The sequence below is a fragment of the Lepidochelys olivacea genome, assembly GCF_965140295.1.
Source record: "Lepidochelys olivacea isolate rLepOli2 genome assembly, chromosome: 6".
NCBI lineage: Eukaryota > Metazoa > Chordata > Testudines > Cheloniidae > Lepidochelys > Lepidochelys olivacea.
The window spans coordinates 67,060,825-67,084,446 of NC_140416.1; the positions used below are offsets into that span (position 1 = coordinate 67,060,825).

Sequence of the window (23,622 nt, forward strand, 5' to 3'; positions counted from 1 at the left end):
TTGTATGCAGCAGATGGAATGTGCTGTCGTTCCAGACAACAAGAATTGAATCCTTGAGACCATTTTCCTTGTGGGGTGGACCATGGACCAGTTGAAGGATTGAAGTCACTATCTGGTAAAATGAGAATTTTACAGCACTGTTAGGCTCATTCCATTTAACCCTTTCTTTAAGAAGGGTGTTAGATTGGCAGATAAAGAGAGAGCTGGGGTTTGCTCAGGGCATGATCCTTCTGCATACTTAGAGCTCTGACAATCAAGGAGAAGAAAATCAGTAGATTAGCAGTCCCCAACCTGTCAAGGCAAATGTCTGTTTAGCAGACTTTCACCTGTTAATGTCATTCACATGCTGTTTGTTTATGTGTGCTGTAATCTGCAGTGTGGTTTGGGTAGTGCTCCATCTTTTACAATCATGAGAGCTGTGTGAGTGTTGGAGATTGCAAACATGGACAGGATGGGGGCAGTGGTGGTGTACCAGGGCTTAGCAGAGGGCTAACATTAAACCTGGAGCAGAAACCTAAAGGGTAGGTAACAGTGGCTGCAAAAACTGGAATAGGTTATATTCACTGTTATCTTGGATAGTAATCCATTGTTAAGTACTGTTTTTATCTGAAAAAACTGGCGAGTAATTGATTTCTGTGCAGTGGCATGTTTTTGATCTGTTCAGATTTGGATGAATTAATAATGCTATAGACACTTGACTCACTAATGACTTCTGTGGCTGGATCTTCTAGGCAAACCTGATGATGGTGTGAGCACTCAGCGACCTCATATCATAACCGGAGAGGGTCTTGGAAGCTTGGAGAGTGAGCGGGAAGCTCTGGCTATCCATGAGGAGAACCTACAGAAGTTGCACTCCATGACCCAGGAGGAGATCCTACAGGAGCAGAGGAGGCTGCTGGTTCAGCTGGGTATGAACCCCAGTATTCTGCACATGAACACCTTGCTGCTTATTCCAGGCTGGAGGAGGGTGAAGAAGATGTAGAGTGTACTGGATAGGCCACAAAGGGAGGGAGTAAAGCAGTTGCAGCCAGAATCTTGGGGGCACGCTTAATTCAGAGAGCTGCACTATCCGAACCCCTGAGATGAAATGAGTCTTTATTTCTATCGCTTTTAACAAGACTAATATAAAAGGAAACCTTTCTTTCTGCACTATGGAACTTGCCCCCACAGAGTATTAGTGAGGCAGAAGACATAATACATTTCAAAAAGCATTTCACATTTTTTTGGGAATAAAAATACCTGTAGTATCTACGTTTATGCCAAGCAGGGTAAAATTACCCAGACTTTCAGTCCTCTGGCTTCAGGGAATGAAACCGGTCAGATCTGTGGGTTGAATTTTATGCCCCCAAAATAGTGAAGTGTTATGAAGAATGGCTCACCTGAAGGCAAATTCTAAGCCCAGGCTCCAGACTGAGTATGTGGCCCGATGCTGGGCAGACACAAAGGAGTGGAGGAAAAGAATCCTCCCCTCCGGTCTCAGGCTGCATAGGGACACTGCGAGGGCTATTGCAGCCCAGAAGCTAGGTTAGCATCTGTGTCCTTGGTGTGGAGGAGATGATAAAGCTTCATGCCCAGCTGCACTGTATAGCCTCTTCAGATTGTAGGGATCTTTGCAGCAGGACTATATTGATTCTATCACCAAAGAGACTATGCTGAGGCAGAGCATGATTTTGAGGACTGTCTCTATATTGCCATAATCAGTGTCTTCGGAATATTATTTATACATATAACTCTAGAATGATTAATAAAACCTCTTTTTCCTTTTTCTGCGCAGTGAAGTACAGGAAAGCACAACTCTACTTGCATTAATAGAAATAATGGGTGTTTTAAGACGGTCAGCCCTGACACAGAATGTTTGATCCAGTGGGATCCCTCGCTGAGGGAGGCTTAGTTTGAATTGTGGGGTGTGAGAGAGAGAGAGACATGGACAGGCTATGGCGAACAGGGGCATAGGGTAGCTTGTTGTGTCCCAATTTCATCTGTTCCTTTCTATAAACTGATTTCAAAACATGGAGTACATTTACCAGAGTGAAATTTCCACAAGCCAATGTTAATCTAACAGTATAACCCCCTGCAGGGTTAATTTCCTAATACCTTGTACCTCTTCTCTCTGAGTAGTAATCAGTGTGATTGTTGTTGTCTCTAATAACATTTCACTTCTATTACCGTCTATTGGAGGATCTCTGTGCACTTGATAAACACTTAATGAACTGAATCTCACCATGCTGCCACAAGGGATGTAATTTTCACTGTCCCCACTTGACAGATGTGGAATCTCTCACATAGAGAGGTTATGTGCCTGGCACAAGATTATATGATGTCAGTGGCAGAGCTAGGGGTAAAACTCAGATCACCTGACTCTGACCTGTGTTTTAGTCACAAGAATATTCTCTCCCCGCCAAACACCTTCCCCTTCCAAGCACCCTTTCCCCTCAAATCATGAAGAGAGCTGCCAGTGTTTATATGTGGTATATCTTGACTTTAGTAAGGCTTTTGATACTGTCTTGCATGACCTTCTCATAAACAAACTAGGGAAATACAACCTAGATGGAGCTACTATAAGGTCATTGCATAACTGTTTGGAAAAACCGTTCCCAGAGAGTAGTTATCAGTAGTTCACAATCAAGCTGGAAGGGCATATCAAGAGGGGCCCCACAGGGATCAGTCTTGGGTCTGGTTCTGTTCAATATCTTCATCAATGATTTAGGTAATGGCATAGAGCGTACACTTATAAAGTTTGTGGACAATACCAAGCTGGGAGGGGTTGCAAGTACTTTGGAGGATAGGATTAAAATTCAAAATGATCTTGAGAAATGGTCTGAAGTAAATAGGATGAAATTTAATAAGGACAAATGGAAAATACTCCACTTAGGAAGGAACAATCAGTTGCACACATACAAAATGGAAAATGACTGCCTAGGAAGGAGTACTGCAGAAAAGGATCTGGGAGTCATAGTGGATCACAAGGTAAATACGAGTCAACAGCGTAACACTGTTGCAAAAAACAAAACAAAAAAAGGGGGGGGCAAACATCACTCTGGGATGTATTAGCAAGGGTGTTGTAAGCAAGACATGAGAAGTAATTCTGCTTTGCTCTGCACTGAGTAGGCTTCAACCTGAGTGTTATGTCCCTTTCTGGGTGCCACATTTCAGGAAAGATGTGAACAAATTGGAGAAAGTCCAGAGAAGAAGAGCAAAAATGATTAAAGGTCTAGAAAACATGACCTATGAGGGAAGATTGAAAAAATTGGATTTGTTTAGTGTGGAGAAGAGAAGACTGAGAAGGGACATAACAGTTTTCAAGTACATAAAAGGTTGTTGCAAGGAGGAGGGAGAAAAATTGTTCTCTTTAACCTCTGAGGGTAGGACAAGAAGCAATGGGCTTAAATGGCAGCAGAGCGGTTTAGGATGGACATTAAGAAAAATTCTCAGCTGTCAAGGTGGTTAAGCACTGGAATAAATTGCCTAGGGAGGTTGTGGAATCTCCGTTCATAGGAGTTTTTTAAGAGCAAGTTAGACAAACACCTGTCAGGGATGGTCTAGACAAAACTTAGTCTTGCCATGAGTACAGGGGACTGGACTAGATAACTTCTCGAGGCCCCTTTCATTCCTATGATTCTCTGGATTTGAAGTCCATGTCTGATACTAGGGATGATGATCCAGTTCAGATAAAGAGAACTCCCCTCAAGTTGTACCCAGAACTTGAACTGAAACTTTGTTGTGGTTCAATAAAATGTGAATAATTCTTCTTACTATGTTCTGTGTTTCCTATTCATGTGGAAATCAGATTGATGTCAATGAGAAGTCCATATATAGGGAGAGCAGAATGTCAGAACTGAGATTACCAGGTGGATCTGAGAGCAGAGTTTTCTCCATAATGAATAGTGTGACCTGTATGTGCCTTTTTTTTTTTTTTTTGTAATACAGGGGGAAATTACTTTGTTTATATTTGTGAACTGGGAGAATTAATAGAATTTTTGGTCTTTTCCCTGCCTTGAAAGACATTTATCAGATCGGTTCTTCCTGTCATTTTAACAACCAGTTGTCCCCACCTTACAGGATCAAGAGGTCCTAAAGCAGTAAGTGCCTTAGAGAGGATCACCAAGAGCATTTGGGACTGGAGTAAAAAAGATTAAAGCATAAATAGCAGGAGCTGGATCAAGAAGCATTTTGATGACTCAATTTCACTATTCTATTTGTCTGTCATTACTTTCAGATCCCAGCTTAGTTGCTTTTTTAAAGTCACGACATGGTGTTGATGAAGGTCAGGAGAGACGGGAGAAGCCTGGACCTCCAGAACCTGGGACCGAATCACAGCATGGAGCAAAGGAGACTGTGAAGGATTTCTCTGTAGGGGGGTCAGGCATGGAGGAGTCTGTGCGGACTGAAAAAGATACAAGGATGGAAATCACAGGTGACAAAACTCGTGCTTGGTGGCACGCTAGACTTAATTCTGTGGCAAGATTGTCTGTTTTCTAAATCATTCCAGTGCTGAATTCTGCAGCAATTTGTTAAATACCCAAATTAGCCTTTGGTCAGAAGTTTTTGAATAAATCAGATTTTGAGTCCAAGTGGAACAACACCACTTATTTTAATTTGAACTCCGTGCATTGTAAGGGTGTTTTTTTATACAATGCAGCCTGTAAATGGAAAGAACCCATTAATCTCTCTAACTCATTCAGAGATGCATTGTGAGGAAATAGGGTGAGCCTCACTGATCTTCTGAGCAGGCAAAGGAAAGGAAAGGACAAAGTGTGGCAGAAAGAAACAGAGGCAGCTGCTGCTGGAATAGCTTTCTTTAAATGGCACTGCCACTTCACGAATAGCTGCTTTATCTGGGAATGACTGATGCCCTTTGCTGCTGATTCATTTGCAGCATGGTCCAGGGATGTCAGCAACCACCGTTCAGTTGCAATGAATCCGCACACCTATGGGTATTTACAGCCCTTGGGGCTCAGCTTCTGCCTTCAAGAGTTCAGCTCTCTTGGAGGGTGCTGGCCCTACTAATAAGACAAGATGTTAGTGGGAATTCTGCAGTAAATGGCCTTGGTCAGGTTGGGTGACCTAGTTGGTCTTTTCTTTCCTTACTTCCCATGATCTTACTGTGTGGCTTGGATCTGAGAACCAACTGAGTGGATTTCCAGCGGATGCCTGCCTGGTGCTCACACGGGGGTGGTTGTGGTCGGGGTGCTCCACCATTCTTTGGGTGACAGAGTAGTACAAAGCAGCAAGGGAGCAATCGTGCTGTAGAATTGTCGTTTACAGAGTGAAATGTTCAAAGATAATCCTACTAAGTTTTCCATGGTGTTTCCTGTATTTTGCTTTACCAGGGCTGGTCTTTGAAGCTCAGACAGAGAGGAGGCAAAGTGTGTATGGGAGTGGGTGGGGAAATGCCAGTTTCTTGTCAATGAATATCTTGGCTCCCGGGTCAGAAACAATCCCCTCAGCCTCTTGAGTTCCCACTCAGGTGTCTCCTACCCTGGCTCAGCAGACATTTTGTTGTCAAGTAATCAAGCATTTTTCCCTCTGAGTAGTGCTTCAGGGGCACCCTACAGTGCTCCCTTGGGTCTTATTCTCCCCAAACCCCTACTAGCAAACATCTCTTTCCCCCTGCTCCGTCCCCAAGGTGGTCTACTTATTCTCTTGTCCATGGAGATGAGGGGTACCAGTCAAGGCTCAGTTTTTCTTCCTCTCTCAGAACGGGCCGGGGGGGCGGAGAGAGGGCGTCTCCTTTTCTCACCAAACCCCATAGAAGGGAAACGGGAGCGGGGGAAGGAGTAAGTCTCCACCCTTTCCGCTCTCCCAAAAGGAGGCTAATTTCTATCCACTGTGCATAAAAGGGGCTGTGGCCTTCCAGGCTGCGAGGAAGGTGAGATACTGAGAGCTACAGTACTGCCAGTGCAGAATAAGTGCCCACTGAACCTGGCCTCAGTCTAGTCAGCATCCTACTCCCAGCAGAGCCACAGTGCAGATCAGATGCATGGCTACTGGATTTGCTGAGACCACCAATCTGTGTGTCCTCTGCATGCTTTAATGCCTATTCCTATTTCCCTTTTTTAAAAGTTAAATGAATTGATGGGTCTCAGGTGAGCGGCTAGTGGTCCTCACCAAAGTACCGATGCAACTGGTGCTAATTGTCCCCTTATTTACAGTCTCAGCAGAGAGGCCAAAGAGAGAATGGACATGGAGACAGAAACACGCTCTCACTGTAGGTCCTTGTTGGGGCACCATGAGAGGGCACTGTGGGGAAGCCAGCACTGCTGCTGCACCTGCCCTCTTGACAAGAAGATCTCTGTCTCCAGGAGTCTTACGTCAGCATTGAATTTGCTTAGCGAACAGGAGTACTTCTCCCTTAAGTTTCTGTTCCCAGTCCTGCTTTCCTCCCTGTTGTTTTGTTTGTGCCTTTTCCTTTTCTCCATCTTGTTGTCGTTTTTTCCCCAACACTGTGCCTTTGTTGCTTACATCTCTCCCTCGCTGGTGTACCTCTCCCCAGTTTCACATTGTTCCTTTGCTGTCTCCATCTCTCGATCCTCTTTTCTGATGTGTTCTCTGGGTCACAATGTAGCGTGCAGGCTGCCTAATGAGATCTTTGAATTGCTCCTGGATTTCGGCAGTGTGTTTTGGGGAGATAACCACGGTGTTTACCATTTCCTTGGTGAGAGAGAAGCTTGTGTGTGTGGAGGGGAAGGAAAGCTGTTTTAGCATCTATTGAAGAAAATGCCTCGCCCCACAATCCTTCTGCTGTTTCTCCACAACAGTTTTCTCCCTCTGATTCTTTATCTCCATCAGCCTTAATATAAAGGTTATTTTTAGCTCTTCAGTTCCAGAACAATGGAGTGCACAAGCTGCATCTTAGTAAGTGACACTCGCTTGCCCCACTCCACACCAGGCACCAGCACAAATTAGTTGCTCAGGAGAAGTGGTCTTTAAAGGGTGGGCAGGGTTGTACTGGAGCTCTTGGGAAGAGTATGTTGGTTGGGGAGGGTGCTTTGCTCCCCCTGGAAGCCAGTGTTGGAACGGGAAAAGAGGATTTTCTATGGGAGACTTCATATTTCAAGGAGGAGAGGAGCAGGAAAGCATTTTACAGAAAGAAGCAATTCTAAAAATCACTGAGGCATTTCCAGCTGCATGAGATTACACATGCAATGCACCATGCCCAGCAGGAGATGTAATATTAATTTTACATTGGCACTTAACATTGGGAAGCTGCCACTGCTGATGTCAAGGAATATATTCATCATGAGTAAACTGGCAGAAATGGTAATCCTGAATCCCACAGGAGAAACAGCAGCTCGGTTCAGCAGCATTCGAGGAGGCATTTGTTTTAATTCCTTCTTAGTGAGAATAAAAGGCTTCAATTTCTGGTAAATTTGTCCCAAGTCCTTTGCCCATAGGCTGTACTCTCATCAGAGGAAAAAAGTGCCTACAGGCTCTGGGAAGGAGGGTGGAGAGGGAGAGGGTTGAGTTTGTCACCCTTAAAGCAATGGAAGCCTTGCAAAGTTTGGTACATATGTTGCATTCAGGCTACCAGCTTGTGTTTCTGTAAAGGGATTTCTCAGTAATTGAACAATCTGCTGATGCCTTGGAATATGTATCCGTCTTTTCCTGTTGACAAGATTGTAATGCAAGGGCCACTAGTAACATTAATAATCCTGTTCATGGCATGATTAAATTAGCCCTCTTCATTTAGTGATTAATGGAGAGGGGAAAAACAACTTGTTGAATTAGAAATGTTAATAGATTTCAGTTTTCTGGTGATTTTACTTCCTTTTGTTTCACACCCACCACCCACAAACATGCCACCTTCTTTCATTTCAGATGCTTTTTTTCTTTAATTAAAATGTGCACTGGGCCTTTGGCTGAAGTTCTGTGGAACAGTTTTCTGGCTGGGGTAGATAACACTGCTCTTGGTTCCTTGCCTGATTCAATACTACACTAATCATGAGTCTGTGGCTATGTCTCAGAAATTATGGGGGCCCTTTGTGAAGATTAAAATGCTAACTGGAGACATGAGCCAGGAGAAGGTTAGGCTTCAGGCTGGGCCAGTTATCTGCGGGAAAAGGACTGATCAGAAAAAAGGATTTCTGTGTATCCATTGTTTCTTGCAAGGGTGTGTCAGTTTAGAGGATTACAGCAGTAATTTAAACATCTCCATGTCCTGCTCTTGTTTTGTTCAATCAGAAACAAGGCTGCTACTCTTCAATGCCCTCTGGTCACAGCAACCAGTCCTGGTCCAGGCTACCTTGAGCTAATGTTTGTGTGGTTTTCCAGGTTGAATCTGGAGATGGAAAAGACTGGTAACTAATCCATCCTCAAGCCAGTATGGGACAGATTTCTACTGTGCCTTTGCTTGTGTTTAGTTGGCTCCAGGTACATGTCCCAAGCACCCCTTCCCTTTGGAGATCAACTTGCAGCTTAATTCATCTCTCTGACAAAAAGTTTTCCATGATGTTGAGCCTAAATTTCCTCTCTCTCAATTTCTTGTAGTTTAAAGCTCTGTTTATTATGCTAAATAATTGATCTTCCTCCATCGTGTTTACATCTTTCAAATACTTGTCAGCTGTTGTCGTGCTTCTCCGCTGAGTCGTGGCTCAGCCAAGCTCTCTCTCTATATGTATTTAGCTCTGTGAAGGGTATTCGCGTGCCTCAGGATCACCTCTTCGTGGCCAGGTGTGGCATAGCAGTGGTTTTCCCACATGGTGCCCTCTGCTGATGGTCACTCCGGTGGCCTCTCTTCCTATAACTCAGTCCTCTGGCCAGGTCATGATTTTGTCCACCCCTTAGTTCACCAGAAGGTCTTTTGGCCCCAGCTCCAGGCTCCTGCCACCTTCCCAGGCCCTCCCACTACACCAGGTTCCAGCCCAGGGACCCTGTAACCAGCAACCAAGGTCTGTGCACTTCCACTCTTTGCTGCTGTTTCCCTGGGCTCCTTTTTACCCAGCCTCTCTCAGCCTTTCCCTTATGCCTCTTAAGTTCTCATTACTCTGTTCCTCCACAGAACATCTCCCAGAGCTCTCTCTTCCTGGCAGTCCAAATCCTGCCCTTCTTTCAGGGTGCAGCACAAGGGCCTCCTCCACCTCAGTGGCTGCTTTATGCCTCCCCAGCTGCTTACCAGCCTTCTCTAATCAGGCTAGGATCCCCAGGGTTTATCCCCACTCCACCCCGACTCTCTCCCTGCAGCCCCCTTCTGCTACAGATTTCTGCTCTTTATATTAACCAGCCTGCTCTTGCCCAACTGGGCTTCATGATCAGTAACATAACTGGCCTCTCAGCTCTCATTGACCTGCTCAGGGCCTGTGCGGGATTTGCATGCCATCACAAACTCTTTTAATCTAGGTAGTCAGAACTGAATACAACATTGCAGGTGTGGATTCATCAGATCTGTGTAGTAAGGGACTATTACCTCTCTGTCCTGTGACATGATGTCTCTAGGCAGCTCCATATTGCACTGACCTTTTTATTACCATAATTCACTGCAGGCTAATAATTTACTGTCCATTCTCATCTGTTTCTTTCAGCATTACTGCTTCCTAGCTTTCTGCCTCTTTATTTCAGATTATTTTCCCCCAGATGTTTTTAGTTTGCAGTTCTCAAACTTGAATCTAATTTTTTTTTCTGTCCCTAATTTCTTTGTTTGTATCCTGTCTGGTGTTCAGCTCCTCCCAAATTAGTATCGTCTGTGAATTTCATTATAGTGCTGTTTACTTCCTCTTCTAGAGCTTATGAAAGATTAAAACAGCAGTAAATCTTTGATGTTTATGCACCAGCTATAAGTCAATTTGAAGATAGTTTTCTTGTTACTTTACATGAAAACTGCACATGAAATACTCTCATAGCCAAATATTTGGCTGTCTCTCTCTGTGCCCAGGAAAGATAATGCCTCTGATGCTTTCTCTCCTTCCTCAAAGAAGTTGACCTTCCCATCAAGCCCCAGAAGGAATGGATCCACATGAACAATGTGGAGTTTGAGAAGCTGGAGTGGATAAAGGATCTGCCCCACCCACGGCAGAAGAGAACCAAAAAGGTTTGGAAAGTAGAAACTGATTTTTCTCTCTTTTCGTTTGTTGGTGGGACGTGTGGTTCATGTTGGTGAAGTCTTCAGAGACTGATGTTGCTGGAAAATGAGCCTTCTCTTCTTCAAACTATAAACGATGCCAACAATGGCATCTCTCCAGATCTGTCCCTATCTTCTCTTAGAGTGTGATGAAAATCCAGTTACCATGTTCATCCAGTACTTGTCTTTTCCATGATACTATGCAGGGTAGATCTGGAACTAGAGGGGACCAGGGATTGAGATGGGAATTTAGTGTCTAGTGTCTGAGAGATCTGGGAACTTGAAGTTTGGCAACTGGAATATGTGGGGAAATAGCTCTGGAAGTTAAGAAACCAGGGCAATGGAGATAAGTTGTAGAGAACTTGGGACTTCGTGAGCTAAGAGATTGAAACTGTATTAAGGAAGTAAGATATAAAAGCTGAGTGGAGTGAAAGGCAGTAAAATAACTTTTTTTTTTTTTTTTTAAATAGGGCATGCAAGCACGATTTAGTTTGAAAGGAGAATTGATTCCCCCAGATGCAGATTTACCTACTCATCTGGGCCTACACCACCATGGAGAAGAAGCAGAAGTAAGGGAGATATCAGAATAAAGTGGAAATGGAAAGAGAGTACACCGTATTCTGATTTCCATGTTTAATTCTCAGATTCTTCGTGTCTGGATATCCTACTGATGTGCCCCTTAGGAATGCATGTTGAATTAGGACCCAGGAGAGAAATCAGAACATACTGAGTCACTATTTCCGCTCCTTAATCCCATTTTAAAATGTATCTACTTGCAAAAGAATACCCCCACACAATTGGCTTACCTATCAAGGCTTACCCTTTAGCTAGTCTCTCAATGAAGTAGAATAGAATCTCTTTAGTCATTTGCATAAAGCAGCACTCACAACTCTTTTGCAATGCAGTTTATTCCTTGTGCTATATTTTGTAACTACTCTAAGGATCCTGTTTTATCTAGCTTTTTTTTTTTTTTTTTTTTCCTTTACTCTCCCCCTCTGTGTAGAGGGCTGGTTACTCCCTCCAAGAGCTCTTCCACTTGTGCCGCAGTCAGATCATTCAGCAGCGGACATTGGCATTACAGGTGCTAGGCCATGTTGTCCAGAAGGTGAGTGACCTTTGTATGGAAGTTCTTCCTCCTAGTTTACACTGCTGGCAATATCAGGGCCCAGATTCTCTAATGCGATAAGTTCGCTTTGCACTGCTCAGGCAGCACAAAGTGGATGGATTCCAGCCAGAAGACACCAGCAGAAAATTCCCCCTATGAAGGAGAACCTGTCACGGGTGTGAAGCTGGCAGAGCCAACTCCTGTATCATCTGTCCCTGCCACCTTGACAAAGGGGCAGGGTGTGTGTATGCACATGTCAGGTGTGGATCTGTGTGAATCCAAGTGGAATTGTGCTATGGGAGAACTGAGTCCCAGCTATCTCTAGAACAGGGGTCTCAAACATGCGGCCTGTGCGGTTATTTTCTGTGGCCCGCCAGCTCCCCGTGGCACCCCCACCTCCCCAGAAGTTACCTAGAGCAGCTCCGGCCTGGTGCGCACTGGGGGCAGGGCAGGCTTCCTCCCTGCCCTGTCCCCGCGCTGCTCTGGGAAGCAGTCAGGACCTGGGGGAGGGGAGGAGGGGGGACGACTCAGGGGTCTGTGTGTTGCCCTGGTTGCTCCTCTAGGTACCTCCCCCGAAGCTCCCATTGCCCAGGAATGGGGAACCGCGGCCAATGGGAGCTTCAGGGGAGGTACCTGGAGGAGCGGCCGAGGCAACACACAGACCTCTGTGCCACCGCCGCTGCTCCCCCGCCCCCCGGGTCCTGGCCGCTTCCCAGAGCGGTGTGGGGGCAGGGCAGGCTCCCTCCCTGCCTGCCTGCCCTGCCCCTGGTACGCGCCGGGCCGGACCCGCCCCCCAAACCCCTCCTGCAGCCGAAACCCCTGCCCTGCTGCACCCCACACCCCTACTGCACCCTGACCCCCTGCCTTAAGCCCCATGCTGCACCCCTCCTGCACCCCTGCCCAGAGCCCCCTCCTGCACCCCAATCCCCTGCCCTGAGCTGCCTGCCCCATCCTGCATCCCAACCCCCTGCCCTGAGCCCCCTGCTACACCCCTCCTGCACCCCCTGGAGGCAGGGAGGGGGCGGAGTTGGGGTGGGGATTTCAGGGAAGGGGTTGGAATGGAGGCAGGGAAGAGGCGGGGCAGGGGCAGAGCCTCACAAAAGGGGTGGAGTGGGGCGGAGCTGGGGCAGCTGTTGGGGGTGGGGTGGGGCAGCGGTGCAGCCCTTGGGCCAATGAACTAGTCCTCACATGGCCCTCGTAGTCATTTGAGTTTGAGACCCCTGGGCTAGAAGAAGATGCTCAAAAGTGCTGTTCCGCAGTGTCGCAGACATTGCATATTTGGTGGCTCCATGGTTTCATCTGACTAGGGCTGTCAAGCGATTAAAAAAATTAATTTTGATTAATCACCCGATTAAACAATAAGAGAAGACCATTTATTTAAATATTTTTGGGTGTTTTTGACATTTTCAAATATATTGATTTCAATTACAACACCGAATACAAAGTGCACAGTGCTCACTTTATATTTATTTTTGATTACAAGTATTTGCACTGTAAAAAAACCAAAAATAGTGTTTTTCAGTTCGCAAATACTCTAGTGCAGTTTCTTTATCATGAAAGATTAACTTAAAAATGTAGAATTATGTACAAAAAAAACTGCACTCAAAAATAAAAAATTTTAGAACCTGCAAGTCCACTCAGTCCTACTTCTTGTTCAGCCAGTCACTCAGACAAACAAGTTTGTTTACATTTTCAAGAGATAATACTGCCCGGTTCTTGTTTACAGTGTTGCCTGACAGTGAGAACATGCGTTCTCTGTTGTAGCCGGAATCTCAAGATATTTATGTGCCAGATGCACTAAAGATTCATATGTCCCTTTATGCTTCAACCACCATTCCAGGGGACATGCGTCCATGCTGATGATGGGTTCTGCTTGTTAACCATCCAAAGCAGTGCGGACCGTCGCGTGCTCATTTTCATTATCTGAGTCAGATGCCACCAGAACAAGGTTGATTTTCTTTTTTGGTGGTTTGGGTTCTGTAGTTTCTGCATCAGAGTGTTGCTCTTTTAAGACTTCTGAAAGCATGCTCCACACCTTGTCCCACTCAGATTTTGGAAGGTACTTCAGAATCTTAAATCTTGGGTCGAGTGCTGTAGCTAGCCTTAGAAATCTCACATTGGTACCTTCTTTGCATTTTGTGAAATCTGCAGTGAAAGTGTTCTTAAAATGAACAACATGTGCTGGGTCATAGAGACTGCCATAACATGAAATATATGGCAGAATGCGGGTAAAACAGAGCAGGGGACAGACAATTCTCCCCCAAGGAGTTCAGTCACAAATTTAATTAACACATTATTTTTTTAACAAGCGTCATCAGCACGGAAGCATGTCCTCTGGAATGGTGGCCGAAGCATGAAGGGGCATACAAATGTTTAGCATATCTGGCATGTAAATACCTTGCAATGCTGGCTACAAAAGTGCCATGCAAATGCCTGTTCTCACTTTCTGGTGACATTGTAAATAAGAAGAGGGCAGCATTATCTCTTGTAAATGCAAACAAACTTGTTTGTCTTAGCTATTGGCTGAATAAGAAGTAGGACTGAGTGGACTTGTAGGCTCTGAGGTTTTACATTGTTTTGTTTTTGAGTGCAGTTATGTAACAAAAAAATCTACATTTGTAAGTTGCACTTTCACGACAAAGAGATTGCACTTCAGTACTTGTATGAGGTGAATTGAAAAATACTATCTTTTGTTATTTTACAGTTCAAGTATTTGTAACAAAAATAATATACACTATGATTTCAGTTACAACACAGAATACAATATATATGAAAATGTAGAAAAACATCCAAAATATTTAATACATTTCAATTGGTATTCTATTGTTTAACAGTGCAATTAAAACTGCGATTAATCGCGATTAATTTTTTTGAGTTATCTGTGATTAATCTACAGTCTTATATCTGACATAAGCGATTTTATTACACTTCCTCTTCCGTTGGCTGAGCCAGCTATGTGACATGCTTGTTCTTATAGCAGGTGAGAATAAACAATCCTGCTCCTAAAGTAATGCACCAGCATCAGTGGCAGAATGAATTGTCTGCCTCAGTGGAAAGGAGCATAACTTCCTACTGGCTCACAGGGAAAGTACTGCAGGGGATGTCAGCAATGAATGATGCAGAGAGGACTTAATGTGAAGAACTTTTTGGGCTGGGGTGAGGAGCAGGAGTTTGGTCCAGAATTAAAAAGTCTGATCTCTGAGGTGAGGGAAGGGGAGCCATTCACATACAGAAAACAAAAGGAAAAGAATAGAAACCAAGGGATGAAGTGTCTTCCTACTCCTGCTGTACTTGCTTTTCACTCTCCCTGCCCCACACATTGATAGGGTTAGTGCAGTGGGGCTAGACCACAGTGGGAGAGCCTTAGTTCAGTTATAGGGATAGTTTGTCATGCTTAAATAGGAAATGAGTTGTGATCCCTCAAACTAAGTGTGAAATCTCAGCAAATGGCAGAATGGCATGAGGAACGTGGGACTGTTCCCTTCTAGTGGAGGTACAAAAGGAGTATTCTGGGGGGACTGTGGGTCGTGAAGCTGCAAGCAGTCTGGTGTTCGTGATGTGCACGGCCTTCCTCATGGATCCCCGTGTGTTTGCAGTGTAATTGCTCATGTATGTTTATCCCGTCGGGGCATGTTGGTGACCCTCCTGTGGAGAGAGGGGGAGGTTCAAAAGAAGCCATGGCAGGTTGTTAGTTGGAAACATTCCCAAAGTGCAGAGCATTGTGGGTATCTGAACTCAATATGGCTCTACTGAATTTCTCTGTGTCGTGCATGTCCACTGGAGTCCAGGATGCCCGTTGGATTCCCTTTTTAATTGGTTCTAAAGTCTCCTCGTGGGCAACTGCTAGCGTCATTCTGGGGTTAATCAGCTTTGGATTAAATAGTGTAAAAATGTGTAGCCACTATGTAATGTTCCAGTCTTGCCATGCAGCTCCCATTGGACAGGGTGCTCCATCGTTGTCACTGACCAAACGCAGCTTTCTTAGCTGCTTTACATTTAACATAGGCAACAGCAAGTGTGGTGCATGTTAATACACACCTGGCTTTAATGGGGTGACTCGGTGGATGCTGAGGATGTGGGTGGCATTTCTTTCAGGCCAAGGCTGGGGAGTTTGCCTCCTCCCTGAAGGGTAGTGTCCTGCGCTTGCTGCTCGATGCTGGATTCCTCTTCTTGTTGCGCTTCTCCTTGGATGATACGGTGGATAATGTCATTGCGGCATCTGTCCGGGCTCTCCATGCACTGCTGGTGTCCCCTGAAGATGAGGTGAGAGAGCGGTGCTGGGTGTAATAGCGATTTGGGTGTGGGAATCAGAAGGAAGGGACCTATTAAATCATTTGGATCAAGCTATATGATGGTCAGTGTCCCGTTATTCTCCACAGAACACTATTTTCATGCTTTGTTCAGTCTCACTGTAAGCAGTAGGGCTTCCATCGCTCCTTTTCCTTGGCCTAGTTACTCTTAATAGATCTCACTGTTCAGAATTTGTTCCTGCTGTTCAGACTAACTCTGCCTTGCCCTAAATTCATCTCAGGGCTGCTGAACTTCTCTCCCTTTTTTGGTGTTCATGTACACTGTATTATTTCACAGCCCCATTTTCAAGTTATATGTATTTAGTTCTTTTAATCTGACCTCTTACATCTATGGTTTCCGGCCTTTTATTGTGGTGCCTCCTTTCCAGCCAGTGGACTGGCAGCTGGACGCTCTCCCCCTTATGCCTTATCCCAGCACAGTTGCCGCCCTCACTCCATTCATCTGTCCATTTTTTCTGGTTCCCTCTCCTGTGCTCTTTTGCTCTGTTTTCTTGGTCTTGTTTCTTATTCTTTCCTGCGTGTGTCCCTCTTTCACCAGAAGACTACATGTCTTTTTTGAGGTGCAGATATCATTGATAGCTCTCTGAGACAAAGACCCACATGCCCTCCTGGCTGGGCTTTGCCCTGCAGAAGGAGCATGGGTGAGCCCTGCTGCCTGAATCTGCAGCCTTTTGACCAGGAGCTGCTCCCCTGGGGAGCTGCAGTAGGACTGCCACTGAAGTAGGCAAGGAAAGCAGGTAGCTTGCAGGCAGTCCCCTGCAACTTCCTCCAATCACAGGAGCATAGTCACAGTGGGGGAGGTGAGGTGAATGGAGGTTTCATGTAGCTTTCCCTGTTCTACTGTTCCTTTCCTCTGCTCCATCATCCCTTGGTCTAATTATGCTCTCCTGGGTGGGCCCTGCCCCCTGCATTGGAAACAGTGCCATAAACCAATCCTTCCAACCTCTTAATGATTTTTTTCTCTGACTCCCTTTTGAATTGTCTGCATGTTTCTGGTAACTAGGTGTCCAGAGCAAAATGCAGTAGTCAAGGTGTTCTCTGCTGGAGCCATAAAGAAGGAATGTTGCCTTCTTGACTTGTGGTATGATGTCTTTGCATATGCAAGGCCAGAAACTCTACCAACAATTGCACTATAAAGGCATCTGTCTGTGTTGAGATTTCTCATTTTGAACATCCTCAGTGTGTCACTCACGTTATCAGGCTTCAGAGGGTGGCTCCAGACCTACGAGGGAAGGATGGTCTTGTGTGTAGAGCTCTGGACTGGGCATCTGCCATTGTGTCCTTGGCTCTGCCACAGACATGTGGCGTGATCTTTGACAAGTCTCACAGCCTCAGTCTTCCTGTGTCAAATGGGGATAAACAATACTGCCTTGCCTCCAAACATCCCCGTGAGACTCCATTTATTAATAATTGTCAAGCACTCTGAGATCATTAGCTGGATGATAATTTACATGTGCAAAGTACTTATCTCACCTTCGTCTGTGCATGACCTCACTCTTGAGGAGTACTCCAGCTTTTCCAGGTATGCCAAGTTTCTGCCTAGTTAAGGGTCTGTTAATACTTCTGTTATCTTTGTTATAATTTCAGGGCTTTATCATTCTAGCCTAAATGTTCCCGTCATCCATAAATTAGTCTTGCCAAAGGGAGGCAAGGGTGACTTATTTCTATTAATTATTTGAAGACTGAAATAATCTATGTAGAGTTTGACTTCTAGATTTAAAACAGTGGATCCCAATTTCAGGGCTTCGAGCTGGAATCCCAGCCTTCTCTCTGAGCCCTTGACTTCATAGTTTACCCTTCATCTTGTCAGCATTGCTTTTTGTGCCTAATAATAGTTCAAACTTCTATAGCACCTTTCATCCAAGATTGTTTGGGAACTTTACAAGCATTAACTAAGCTGCACGACACACTTATGTGGCAGGCAGCTAGTAGAATAATTGTTTTACTGATTGGCAGACCAAGTGATAAGTTTAAAGGGACTCTGTCAAGTAGTTGAAGCCTCAGATTTAGTTTTCATTTAAAAAAATAAAATAAGTTTTTTCTGCAGTTAAAAACATTCACTGGAAAACAGGTCTGGTTTGGATGGAAACATTTCTCTGAAGTGGTGGAAGCTCAAATATTTACAGCCTTGTTCTAGAGCAGGAGAACCTGAATGTGAAATGGGATAGAAACAAAAGTAAAGCTGTCTAGTCTATATGTTCATTGTCCAAGCTGAGAAAGATGCAAAAAGTAAACAAAGTTTAATATAGAGGAAAATGGATAACACTTATTTTAACATACTTTTTAACTCGAGTGCACCTCTATGTAACCCATTTGAGATCAACAGTGAGCCAGTGGTAGAAACCAAAATAGAACCCAAGAATATTGTCTTCCAGGTAACCACTAGATAAACAGTTACTACCCATCCTGCGTATCTGTTCAGAATGCTTTTGTCTCAGTGGAATTTGGACCAGTCTGAGGTTGGCATCATCCCCAGGTCCTTTTAGCTTAGACTTGGGCTTTGTGAATACACCATGGTTTCTTGTCCCCATTTTGGGTTGCACTGGCTTGTATTCAAAAGCATTTTTAAAATGCTTCCCTTTTCACCCTCCCTTTGCTATAAGTTATGTATGTGCTTTTCTTTTCCTCACAGGAGTATCTTGACCAGACTTTCTCATGGTACCAGGGGATGGCTGTGTTCCCCTTCACCCCCAACAGTGAAGAGGAGGAGGAGGAGGAGGAGGAAGAGGAAGAATTGACTCTAATGGAAAAGACACCACGGAAAAAATCAAGGGATGAAAACAAGCCAGATCCAGATGTGGCCCGGTATGATGTCATAAAGGTAAACCCATAGCTGTGTCTGGAATCTCGCCAGCAAAACCATATCTTGCATGAAGGCTGTATGTGCTGTTAAAGCTAGCTAGATGGACCTGTACATTGAAATTCCAGTTTGATTTCTGGAACATTGGTGACCTTGATGTCACCATCATTTATGGGATGTCACTTAAGTGAGACCACCTAATAATTCATTCACCTCCCTCTTATATTTGCATCTTGCAATTAAACCCTTATAACTTTAATGTGAATTCTGCATGTACTTCTGTTCATCCTTGTCCCACTGATATGAGACCTAGAAACACAGTCATTTTTGTTATCTCAGAGCCAACCTTCTAGGTAATGATAGTATGGCCACCATTACTCACTGTGGTATATAAATCCTCAGTTATAGCATTTTGACCCACGTGCTTAAGGCTTTCACCATGTTACTCCGTTTCCCTGGGATACTCCAGCTGAATAGCTCAGGGGTAGCTAGATCTCTGTTCTACTCAGAGATACTGGCAGTGTGTTTAAAGGAGTAGTAACCGAGACCTGAATCAAAGCAGAGGAGAACTCAGCTTGTGGTGCTGAATGAAAAGTTTGTCATTCTCAGATCAGTATAACTGCTAAATCCTGCTGATGTGATTGTTGTCCTCAAGTAGTGTTATAACTAATCTGAACTAACATGATTTTTTGTGAATTAATGAACAGATGCTCACAAGATGTTAGCTACAACCTTAATCCAAAAATGAACCCAGCAGAAACAGGCTGGTGACATTAGAGGAAATGCTGTTTGCGATCTAACAGTTACTAAATAATAAAGTACCTGGTCTTAACAATATTTCATCAAAACTGCTCAAGAGTGGAGTTTCAGCTTTTAGTTGTCTTAAAAGTTTGGGAAACCAGTCACATTCCAGAAGATTGGAAAAGGGGCTGCTTCATCTCCTTTTAAAAAAAGGACAGCGATCATCTTGTACAAAATGAGACACAACCAGTGTGGTTTCCATACTGGTCAGTCCCTGCTATATATACTTTGTGGAATGTTATTGAAAAACGACTAGAGTGACAAAAGGAAGTTCAGATTGTGTTTATAGATTCTGCGGCCACCCTTGACTCAGTGCATCCATCAGCACTGAGGGTACTGCTATGCTAGTATGGGATGCCTCAGGATATAGTGTGCCTAGTGGTTGAGTTGTACCACAGTATGTTTAGATGTATGAGAGTCAACAGTTGTATTAGGTTGATTTTTCGGTAGAATAAGGGGTGTGCCACGTGTGTGTTCGCTCCCCAACTTTATTTACTGTTCTAATAGACTGTCTGATGACAAAGCTGGTTGAGGCCAAAGTAGGAGGTCTGAAATTTTAAAGATTCATCTTTAGAAGGTCTCGTATGTGGATGATGATGCCTTACTTGGAGGGAGTACTGACCGACTACAGTTAATGCTGGAAGAGCTGCGAAAAACTGATGGGTCTATGGATTTAAGACCAATGGTGATAAAACCAAAGCTATGCATGCCTCCTATAAAACAGAAATGAATGACCTATTGACACCGCATGTAGAAGGCCGTGACATTGAATGGTGGAATTGTTTTATCTATCCAGGTAGTTGGTTGACAGCAGAAGGTTCTATAACCAAAGAAGTCATACGTTTGATCGGTCTTGTGTCAGTGGCATTTTAGTATCTTCAGAGGTCTGTTTGGCTGGATGCATGTCTTTGTGACAACTAAGATAGGAGTGTTCAACATGATACTGATGAGCAGAAACATGGCTGTTAAAAACAGCTGAGGAGAGGAAACTAAACTGTTTTCAATGCCAATAATTATGGCAGCTTCTTAAAATCCGTTGATTTGATTTTTTGTAACGAACTAGGAGATACTTAGACAATCCCAGCAAGTTGCAGGCTTGCACTAGTTGGGAACAAGATGACTACAGTGGTAGGGTCATGTCCAACGTGCATAAGAAGGGGTATGCTTTTACAGAACGTTTATAGAGTGCGGTCGCAAGAAGTAGAGTATAAGGATGACCATGAATGAAGTTGGAAGGTGCAATTTTGAGGGATTTAAGAAGGCTATATCCTCCCATACTGACTCTTATCAAAGGAAGAAGGTTTGCAAGGGACCTTTCAAGATACAGGTCCACGGCTATGTCATAGCCATATGAATCTTCTGCTTCTTTGAAATTCAGTTCCCTCTATTTTTATTGCAAGTGCATTTTATATTAAATGCCAGAACAGATCACCAAGATGTTACCATAAAACATGAGTAGTAAATCCACATGTTTTTGGAAATACCTGCTTTCCAGGTCCAAAAATGAATGTCACTTGACTTTCAGATTCTGTTCCCTCCTTTGACACTGACTCTGATCTCCCACTGTTTAACCCTAAAAATGACCTAATCTTTCTGGGATTAACTGTTGTCATAAAAATAAAGGGAAGGGTAACCACCTTTCTGTATATAGTGCTATAAAATCCCTCCTGGCCAGCGGCAAAACCCTTTCACCTGTAAAGGGTTAAGAAGCCAAAATAACCTTGCTGGCACCTGACCAATGAGGAGACAAGATACTTTCAAACTGGGAGGGGCAGGAAACAAAGGGTTCGTCTGTCTGGGTGGTGCTTTTGCTGGGAACAGATCAGGAATGCAGTCTCAGAACTTCTGTTCGTTAGTAAGTAATCTAGCTAGAAATACGTTAGATTTCCTTTTGTTTAATGGCTGGTAAAATAAGCTGTGCTGGATGGAATGTATATTCCTGTTTTTGTGTCTTTTTGTAACTTAAGGTTTTGCGTAGAGGGATTCTCTATGTTTTGAATCTGATTACCCTGTAAGGTATTTACCATCCTGATTTTACAGAGGTGATTCTTTTACCTTTTCTTCAATTAAAATTCTTCTTTTAAGAACCTGATTGATTTTTCATTGTTCTTAAGATCCAAGGGTTTGGGTCTGTGTTCACCTGTACAAATTGGTGAGGATTTTTATCAAGCCTTCCCCAGGAAAGAGGGTGTAGGGCTTGGGGGGATATTTTGGGGGAAGACGTCTCCAAGTGGGCTCTTTCCCTGTTCTTTGTTTAACACGCTTGGTGGTGGCAGCATACAGTTCAAGGACAAGGCAAAGTTTGTACCTTGGGGAAGTTTTTAACCTAAGCTGGTAAACCTAAGCTGGTAAGAATAAGCTTAGGGGGTCTTTCATGCAGGTCCCCACATCTGTACCGTAGAGTTCAGAGTGGGGAAGGAACCTTGACAACTGTCCATTCTCAGTTTCTGGTTCTGGACACTGCCAGAGACAGGATACTGAACTAGATGGGGATCAGTGGCCAGTTTCAGCAAAGGTGGGAGAACCCGTACAGGCACATTATTTCATAATTGTCTATTACGGTGGAAATGGTCTTCCTATCCCCTGTCAGTCAGTAGTTGTCTTATGCGCTGAAGCATGTGGGTTTGGATCCCTCATACACTGGTCTGATCCCATATGGAAGTTCGGTTGCTCTTTCTCTCTCTCTCTCTGTCTCCCAACTTATACTTGTTTGTCTTTGCACTAGCAGCTCTGAGTGGAGAGTTCTCCCGTTAAAACAAAGGATGGTTTTCAATCCTGTTCTTATAAATAGACACCTATTTTACAGGGCTTTCTTTCCAGCGGCTGTAGCATGAACACTGTGTATAGAGCTAATGTTAGGAACATGATGGGTTTGTTTTTGTTTTCTTTGTCTTGCAGGGGCTTCTGAAGACTCAGTTTCTTCATCGGCTGAGGTACATCCTTGAGGTGGTGCGACCTGTCCCCGCTGTAGTTCTGGACATCTTGGATATTCTCACCCGGGTAGCAAGGCACTCCTCTGAAGCATGCAGTCAGGTACCCACCTGTGCAGGCGGTTAGAGAGAAGGGGCAATGGGTGAGGAGGGGGAATGGTGAGGAAGAAGATGGAGAAATGGAGAGGGGATAGGGAGGCTCAGTATTGTTGTGCTACTTGCTCCTGCTGACAATCAAACTGCCGGAGTTGCGTTCCTGCCCTGAGAGTCAATGTCTGTGTTGCTTGCTTTTGTACAGCTCCTGGCCTGTCCTCGGCTGATTGAGACCATCGTTAGAGAGTTTCTCCCTATCCAGTGGGATCCCCGGGTAGCTGAGCCAGGGCACTTGCTCACCAGCCTCCATGGAGTTGCGTGTGCCACCGCCATGAAGTTAATCAGAGTCCTGGCATCTGGGGGGAGGAATGCAACAGCCAGACTGGTAAGCAGTATGATTCAGCATGGTCTTTCTGGTCACAACGGGCAGAAGTGGAAGCCCTGGTTTTAATATGCCTTGGTTTCTAAATAAAGGGAGGGAATTAACTAGAGATGGGTCTGAGTTGCAGATTTGGACCCAGAGTTCATGTGGAGGGAAGGGTTCTGATTTGGATCCATCTCTGGAATGAAGAAAAGCAGCTGGCTTCCAAACACTTAAATATTAGCAGTGTAACTCCCAGCCCCTCCATCTCTGTCTCTCTCAGCCATATGCTGCCAAATGCATATGTTCTATGTAATTTGATTGACTGTTAAGAGGCGTCCCTGAAGGTCAGACAGTCCTCTTAGGAGGCCAAGAGTGTATGTGTGGACGTGTGTTGGGAAAGTGCTGGCAGCATCTCTGTAGAGGTGCCCTCTTACAACTGTTCTACCCAAGAAGGTACCAGGTGCTTTCTCACACACCTCCTTGAGTCCATTACTTAATGAAACCATAAAGAGGATGAATACTCGGCAGGTAATCTGCCTTCAGAAATAGTCGTTCTTCCTTTATGCTATCCCTGCTCATCAAACTGATGACCTCACTTCCAACAACCAATCAGAAAAACAAATGAAGTCAGTTATGCAAGGCAGCGTATGAAGTCAGCATGGCTAGCAGGTACCTGTCATAATACAGCAGGCACCTCCCGGAGTTCTCAATTCAGTGTTTATAGAGGCTCCTAATAGATTGATATCCAAGAAACTAAATTAAAACCTGAAGGTTTCCAAGAGAGCAAGAGCCCATGATCAAATAAAGCACCTGAACAGACATGAGACACCCCGTTTTGAAAGAGGAAAACCTATTGAACAACCACCAAATATCAAAAATTAGGTCACTCTTTTATATTAAGTTTCCATTTATAAATGGCTTATAAAGGATTAGTAGGCTTTTAATAAAAGGTTAATCAGTAGTTATAGAATGTTAGAGTCCCACAATGGGTTGCTTATAACATGTTTGTAACATGCTTGTAACATTTATTGATCATTTAGTAAACCCTTATAAATGGAACCTTAATGTAACACAAACTAAACCGATCACTTTGAATGTTACAGTGAGCTGTATGATTCTAAAGGAGAGTTTAGAATGGGTTGAATTAAAATTAGCATTGCACACA

At 44.3% G+C, this 23,622-nt stretch overlaps 1 protein-coding gene across 4 annotated transcripts in view; it reads left to right on the forward strand.

Moving 5' to 3' along the window:
- Positions 1-23,622, forward strand: part of RPAP1 (RNA polymerase II associated protein 1) — a 52,800-nt gene that overhangs the window by 11,756 nt on the left and 17,422 nt on the right. For 3 of the 4 annotated variants that reach the window (XM_084630634.1, XM_084630637.1, XM_084630636.1), the window contains exons 6-14: positions 732-908; positions 4,217-4,414; positions 9,909-10,024; positions 10,525-10,623; positions 11,058-11,159; positions 15,255-15,422; positions 18,102-18,290; positions 21,969-22,103; positions 22,299-22,478. In XM_084630634.1, coding sequence (XP_084486760.1) covers positions 732-908; positions 4,217-4,414; positions 9,909-10,024; positions 10,525-10,623; positions 11,058-11,159; positions 15,255-15,422; positions 18,102-18,290; positions 21,969-22,103; positions 22,299-22,478 — 1,364 coding nt within the window. The remainder of the gene's footprint in view (positions 1-731; positions 909-4,216; positions 4,415-9,908; positions 10,025-10,524; positions 10,624-11,057; positions 11,160-15,254; positions 15,423-18,101; positions 18,291-21,968; positions 22,104-22,298; positions 22,479-23,622) is intronic. The other variant, XM_084630635.1, reaches the window with a different exon arrangement.